The following is a 7500-nucleotide window of genomic DNA, read 5'->3' as shown; positions in this document are numbered from 1 at the left end:
CCCTCCTACTGTCTTTCTTTCCTTCCTCCTTCCTTCTTTCCTCCCTCCTTTCCTTCCTTATTTCCTCCCTCATTTCCTTCCTTCTTCCCTCCCTCCTTCCTTCTTTTCTCCCTCCTTTCCTTCCTTCGTCCTTCCCTCCTTCCTCCCTCCTTTCCTTCCTTCTTCCTTCCCTCCTTCCTCCCTCCTTCTTCCTTCTTTTTTCGCTCCTCCCTTCCTCCCTTCCTTCCTTGACTCGAGGACAACATGAGGAAAAATACAGACCGACAGCAAACCGATGGGATTAAAACCAAATCAGAAGATCCATAAATAATACAGGATTTATTATTTATGGATCTTCTGATTTGGTTTTAATCCCATCAGTTTGCTGTCGTTCTGTATTTTTCTTTCTGTTAATTTATAGAAGGACTCATGTCATCAGTGAATCTCCGTATCTGGGTCAGAGATAAATCCATAAATGAGTTAAACTAGATTTAAAAGCAGCATCAGGTTTGTTAAAATGTACATTTAGTATTTTTGTTGGTTTTATATCATTTAAATGACATTTACACCATTTTTTACCAAAAGTCAGACTGAATGCTCCTGAAAATGTCAAATGGTGTAACCACAAAAGAATGATAGATATTAAATATTTGATCTACCGAGAGAGAAAGAAAGAAAGAACAAGAAGAAGGAAGGAAGGAAGGACAGATGAAGGAGGGAAGGAAGGAAGGAAGGACAGATGAAAGAAGGCAAGAAGGAAGGAAAGAAGGAAGGAAGGACAGATGAAAGAAGGAAGGAAGGAAAGAAGAAAGGAAGGAAGGAAGGCAGGAAGGAAGGAAGGAAGGACAGATGAAAGAAGGCAGGAAGGAAGGAAAGAAGGAAGGGAGGACAGATGAAAGAAGGAAGGAAGGAAGGAAGGAAGGACAGATGAAAGAAGGCAGGAAGGAAGGAAGGACAGATGAAAGAAGGCAAGAAGGAAAGAAGGAAGGAAGGAAGGAAGTTTTTATGGTTACACCACTTAGACATTTTTACCGTAATCCTCTAATATATTCTCTCTAAATGGATTAAAAGCAGAAATTTGATGCTGGGTCCACAAAAAAAGAATGTGTGAAGTTATTCATACGTTTATTTTCATATTTTAACCCTTTAAATTTAAACTAAACCTCATGGAGACAAAGAAAACATCATGGACCCTCATATATATATGTGTGTGTGTGTGTGTGTGTGTGTGTGTGTGTGTGTGTGTGTGTGTGTGTGTGTGTGTGTGTGTGTCAGGGATTCCCACATACTGCTGAAAATACACACACACACACACACACACACACACACACACACACACACACACTAACTCATGCAGAGCCAGAGTGCTGTCAGCTGCTGAGGTGCTGAGGTTAATACTGACAGCACTGGAATGTAGAGTTACATGGATGATGTGTTATGTAACATATCAACACACACACACACACACACACACACACACACACACACACACACACACACACAGGCTGTCAGATGCAGCTCTGAACAGTCGCTGTTAACGAGTCCTTTAGTCTCATATTTAACCTTCAGGCCTCATTTTCCTTCTAATGTGGACATCACACTCCTGAAGCCTGTAAGAGGTTAAAATATGGACTATTCACGTCTTGAGTTGTCCAGACAAATATTTCAGCAAAAATCAAAGATTAGAGAAAAAGTCCAAAAACTGAAACATTAATCATCTCAGCAGCCCTCACATTTATCTGCTGACCCTTTGGAGGGCCCCAGCCATAGGTTGGGAACCACTGGACTAAACTAGCTAACTGTATATAAAGTAGTGTAAACTAGCTAACTGTATATAAAGTAGTGTAAACTAGCTAACTGTATATAAAGTAGTGTAAACTAGCTAACTGTATATAAAGTAGTATAAACTAGCTAACTGTATATAAAGTAGTATAAACTAGCTAACTGTATATAAAGTAGTATAAACTAGCTAACTGTATATAAAGTAGTATAAACTAGCTAACTGTATATAAAGTAGTATAAACTAGCTAACTGTATATAAAGTAGTATAAACTAGCTAACTGTATATAAAGTAGTATAAACTAGCTAACTGTATATAAAGTAGTATAAACTAGCTAACTGTATATAAAGTAGTGTAAACTAGCTAACTGTATATAAAGTAGTAAACTAGCTAACTGTATATAAAGTAGTATAAACTAGCTAACTGTATATAAAGTAGTATAAACTAGCTAACTGTATATAAAGTAGTATAAACTAGCTAACTGTATATAAAGTAGTATAAACTAGCTAACTGTATATAAAGTAGTATAAACTAGCTAACTGTATATAAAGTAGTATAAACTAGCTAACTGTATATAAAGTAGTATAAACTAGCTAACTGTATATAAAGTAGTATAAACTAGCTAACTGTATATAAAGTAGTGTAAACTAGCTAACTGTATATAAAGTAGTAAACTAGCTAACTGTATATAAAGTAGTATAAACTAGCTAACTGTATATAAAGTAGTATAAACTAGCTAACTGTATATAAAGTAGTGTAAACTAGCTAACTGTATATAAAGTAGTAAACTAGCTAACTGTATATAAAGTAGTATAAACTAGCTAACTGTATATAAAGTAGTATAAACTAGCTAACTGTATATAAAGTAGTATAAACTAGCTAACTGTATATAAAGTAGTGTAAACTAGCTAACTGTATATAAAGTAGTATAAACTAGCTAACTGTATATAAAGTAGTATAAACTAGCTAACTGTATATAAAGTAGTGTAAACTAGCTAACTGTATATAAAGTAGTGTAAACTAGCTAACTGTATATAAAGTAGTATAAACTAGCTAACTGTATATAAAGTAGTATAAACTAGCTAACTCTATATAAAGTAGCATAAACTAGCTAACTGTATATAAAGTAGCATAAACTAGCTAACTGTATAAGTATGCAGTACTTTTACTGTAATACTGCATACTACATCACTATAATACTGCAGTACTTTTACTGTAATACTGCATACTACATCACTATAATACTGCAGTACTTTTACTGTAATACTGCATACTACATCACTATAATACTGCAGTACTTTTACTGTAATACTGCATACTACATCACTATAATACTGCAGTACTTTTACTCTCTCTTTATTATTAGAAATCATCTTTGAGTGTTGAAGCTTCACCTTTAGTCCAGAGAGCTGTGATGTGATGAACCTGAGTCCATATTTAGATCTGAAGGTTTTTAAAGAGCTGCTGATCTTCAGTCCAAACCCTGGTTCTGGTTTCTGTTGCGTCTCGGTCCAGATGGCAACCGCTGCGTCTCTTTCCTATAAACATGTCTGAACACAGCGGTCCCCTCCCAGCAGGAGACCGGGCCCCGCGCAGCACTAAATCTCTCCCCTCTCATCCCTCCCTGCCGTTACCGCGGCAACGGCGATATTATGATCCGCCGCGTGAGGACGAGGATGCCGTAATTAGCGGTGATGAGCTGTCTCTGGTCTGGACTCGGTCCCAGAAGCCTCGGAGCTTCCTCTGCTGCTCCTGGATCAGGTTTATCATCTGAAGGTAGACGGCGATGACGTCTCGGGGTTTTCTGGACGGTTAAACTTTAAACTTCTGATTCACTTTGGATTTAAAAGCTGGTTGAGTTCATCTGAGGCATGAACAACAATCTGTAACACAGGTTTTATCATCACTTCAAATAAAATAGAAAATACAACAAACTCACAAAAATAAGCCACGGAAACATTATAACTTAATAAATTAATAAATAAATAATAAATAAATACATTTTAACGTTCCCACTAAAGCAGCTTCATCGGCTAATAAAAGATAAATTTAAAGATTAAAGATGAATGAATGAATGCCACAAACTAAAATAATATGCTTTACAGAAGACACAATAAAAAGAATAATATTTTTATAAAGGACAATTAAAGTTATTTAATAAAAAAACACCAATGTGCGAGGAGGAGCAAGAGAGGGAGGAGGAGGAGGACAGGAGCAAGAGGAGGGGGAGGAGGAGGGGGGAAATTGAGGGGGAGGATGAGGAGGAAGAGGATGAGGAGAGGGAGGAAGGGGAGGTGAGGAGGAGGGGGAGAGGGTTAGGAGGAGGTGGAGGTGGGGAGGGAGGGAGAAGAGGAGGAGGAGGAGGAGGAGGGAGGAAGAAGAGGAGAGAGGAGAGGAGGAGGAGGGGGAGAAGGGAGAGTGAAGAGGAGAGGAGGGGGAGGAGGGAGAGTGAAGAGGAGAGGAAGAGTTATTCAAGTTATTAAATAAAAAAACAGCAATGTGAGGATGATGAAATAAATATAAAATCAATATAATATAGGTCAAAGGTCATGTAGAGTTTTATCCCATAATGAGACTGAGAACTGGAGGTCAAAGGTCAGAGCACCTTGAACAGTAAACAGGAAGCAGTATCTTGTGTTTCCTGCAGGACTTCCACCTGAACCGCGTGCTGATGGAGGAAGGAGCCGGAGCAGAGCCGTCGCCCGCCGGAGCAAGACCAAAGAAGAAGAGCAGGAAAGCCTACGACCTCACTGCTGCTGACAAGTTCTGGCAGAAACACAAGGGGAGGTGAGGAGGAGGAGGAGGAGGAGGAGGGGGGGGGAGGAGGAGGTGAGGATGTGGAGGAGAGGGAGGAGGAGAGGGTTAGGAAGAAGAGCAGGAAAGCCTACGACCTCACTGCTGCTGACAAGTTCTGGCAGAAACACAAGGGGAGGTGAGGAGGAGGAGGAGGAGGAGGGGGGTGAGGGGGAGGGGGAGGGGGAGGGGGAGGAGGAGGAGGTGAGGAGGAGAGGGAGGAGGAGGAGGGGGAGGAGCAGGAGGGGGAGAGAGAGAGGGAGGGAGGGAGAGGAGAGGGAGGGAGGAAGAGGAGGGGGAGATGGAGGAGTAAGAGAGGGAGGAGGGGGGTAGGAGGAGACGGAAGAAGAGGAGGGGGAGATGGAGGAAGAGGAGGGGGAGATGGAGGAGGGGGGGTAGGAGGAGAGGGAAGAAGAGGAGGGGGAGATGGAGGAGCAAGAGAGGGAGGAGGAGGGGCAAGAGAGGGAGGAGGAGGAGGACGACAGGAGGAGGAGAGGAGCAGCAAGAGAGGGAGGAGGAGGACAGGAGGAGGAGGGGGAGGAGGAGAGGGAGGGGAGGGAAGAGGAGGAGGAGGAGGAGGAGGAGAGGGTTAGGAAGAAGAGGAGGAGGAGGAAAGGGAGGAGGAGAGGGAGGAGGAGGAGAGGGAAGAGGAGGAGGAGAGGGAAGAGGAGGAGGAGGAGGAGAGGGAAGAGGAGGAGGAGGAGGAGAGGGTTAGGAAGAAGAGGAGGAGAGGGAGGAGGAGGAGAGGGTTAGGAAGAAGAGGAGGAGGAGGAGGAGAAGAGGAGTTTAGTTTAAAATCAAACTCATTTAGATGTGAGTTTTGTGATTATTTATATAATAACATTTTATAATCAAATTGTTCAGAAATAAAACTTCAGTTAGTTTAAGAGCTTTTAACTCGAGTCACAATAAACCTTTAACAGAGAATTAAAGAGTAAAACCTCACAAACACGGAGCAGATAAAAGGCAGAGAGGGTTAGAGGGTTAGAGGGGTAGAGGAGTAGAGGGTTAGAGGAGTAGAGGGTTAGAGGAGTAGAGGAGTAGAGGGTTAGAGGAGTAGAGGGTTAGAGGAGTAGAGGGTTAGAGGGTTAGAGGAGTAGAGGGTTAGAGGAGTAGAGGGTTAGAGGAGTAGAGGAGTAGAGGGTTAGAGGAGTAGAGGGTTAGAGGAGTAGAGGGTTAGAGGAGTAGAGGAGTAGAGGGTTAGAGGAGTAGAGGAGTAGAGGAGTAGAGGGTTAGAGGAGTAGAGGGTTAGAGGAGTAGAGGAGTAGAGGGTTAGAGGAGTAGAGGAGTAGAGGGTTAGAGGGTTAGAGGAGTAGAGGAGTAGAGGAGTAGAGGGTTAGAGGAGTAGAGGGTTAGAGGAGTAGAGGAGTAGAGGAGTAGAGGAGTAGAGGGTTAGAGGAGTAGAGGGTTAGAGGAGTAGAGGAGTAGAGGGTTAGAGGAGTAGAGGAGTAGAGGGTTAGAGGAGTAGAGGAGTAGAGGAGTAGAGGAGTAGAGGGTTAGAGGAGTAGAGGAGTAGAGGGGTAGAGGAGTAGAGGAGTAGAGGTTTAGAGGAGTAGAGGGTTAGAGGAGTAGAGGTTTAGAGGAGTAGAGGGTTAGAGGAGTAGAGGGTTAGAGGTTTAGAGGAGTAGAGGGTTAGAGGAGTAGAGGAGTAGAGGGTTAGAGGTTTAGAGGAGTAGAGGGTTAGAGGAGTAGAGGAGTAGAGGGTTAGAGGGTTAGAGGAGTAGAGGAGTAGAGGGTTAGAGGAGTAGAGGAGTAGAGGGTTAGAGGAGTAGAGGAGTAGAGGAGTAGAGGGTTAGAGGAGTAGAGGAGTAGAGGGTTAGAGGAGTAGAGGAGTAGAGGAGTAGAGGTTTAGAGGAGTAGAGGGTTAGAGGAGTAGAGGAGTAGAGGTTTAGAGGTTTAGAGGAGTAGAGGGTTAGAGGAGTAGAGGGTTAGAGGTTTAGAGGAGTAGAGGGTTAGAGGAGTAGAGGAGTAGAGGTTTAGAGGAGTAGAGGGTTAGAGGAGTAGAGGAGTAGAGGGTTAGAGGTTTAGAGGAGTAGAGGGTTAGAGGAGTAGAGGAGTAGAGGAGTAGAGGGGTAGAGGAGTAGAGGAGTAGAGGAGTAGAGGAGTAGAGGGTTAGAGGAGTAGAGGAGTAGAGGGTTAGAGGAGTAGAGGAGTAGAGGGTTAGAGGAGTAGAGGGTTAGAGGAGTAGAGGGTTAGAGGGTTAGAGGTTTAGAGGAGTAGAGGGTTAGAGGAGTAGAGGAGTAGAGGGTTAGAGGAGTAGAGGGTTAGAGGAGTAGAGGAGTAGAGGGTTAGAGGAGTAGAGGAGTAGAGGTTTAGAGGAGTAGAGGAGTAGAGGAGTAGAGGAGTAGAGGTTTAGAGGAGTAGAGGAGTAGAGGAGTAGAGGTTTAGAGGAGTAGAGGAGTAGAGGAGTAGAGGGTTAGAGGGTTAGAGGTTTAGAGGAGTAGAGGGTTAGAGGAGTAGAGGAGTAGAGGAGTAGAGGGTTAGAGGGTTAGAGGTTTAGAGGAGTAGAGGGTTAGAGGAGTAGAGGAGTAGAGGGTTAGAGGAGTAGAGGGTTAGAGGAGTAGAGGGTTAGAGGAGTAGAGGAGTAGAGGAGTAGAGGGTTAGAGGAGTAGAGGAGTAGAGGGTTAGAGGGTTAGAGGAGTAGAGGAGTAGAGGGTTAGAGGAGTAGAGGAGTAGAGGGTTAGAGGAGTAGAGGAGTAGAGGGTTAGAGGAGTAGAGGAGTAGAGGGTTAGAGGAGTAGAGGAGTAGAGGAGTAGAGGTTTAGAGGAGTAGAGGGTTAGAGGAGTAGAGGAGTAGAGGAGTAGAGGGTTAGAGGAGTAGAGGAGTAGAGGAGTAGAGGAGTAGAGGGTTAGAGGAGTAGAGGAGTAGAGGGTTAGAGGTTTAGAGGAGTAGAGGGTTAGAGGAGTAGAGGAGTAGAGGTTTAGAGGAGTAGAGGGTTAGAGGAGTAG

General features: G+C 43.5%; 2 protein-coding genes across 4 annotated transcripts in view; one reads left to right on the top strand and one right to left on the bottom strand.

Moving 5' to 3' along the window:
* The window catches only part of ehd4 (EH-domain containing 4), a 223137-nt gene that overhangs the window by 103030 nt on the left and 112607 nt on the right, over positions 1–7500 (bottom strand). The window lies entirely within an intron of this gene.
* scfd1 (sec1 family domain containing 1) overlaps positions 1–7500 on the top strand; it is a 47098-nt gene that overhangs the window by 10898 nt on the left and 28700 nt on the right. For all 3 annotated transcript variants that reach the window (XM_053335954.1, XM_053335955.1, XM_053335956.1), the window contains one exon: positions 4407–4546. In XM_053335954.1, coding sequence (XP_053191929.1) covers positions 4407–4546 — 140 coding nt within the window. The remainder of the gene's footprint in view (positions 1–4406; positions 4547–7500) is intronic.

The sequence above is a fragment of the Scomber japonicus genome, chromosome 16 (genome assembly GCF_027409825.1).
Source record: "Scomber japonicus isolate fScoJap1 chromosome 16, fScoJap1.pri, whole genome shotgun sequence".
Lineage (NCBI taxonomy): Eukaryota > Metazoa > Chordata > Actinopteri > Scombriformes > Scombridae > Scomber > Scomber japonicus.
Note: the sequence above shows the minus strand (reverse complement) of the source record. Positions and strands in the feature narration are given on the sequence as shown.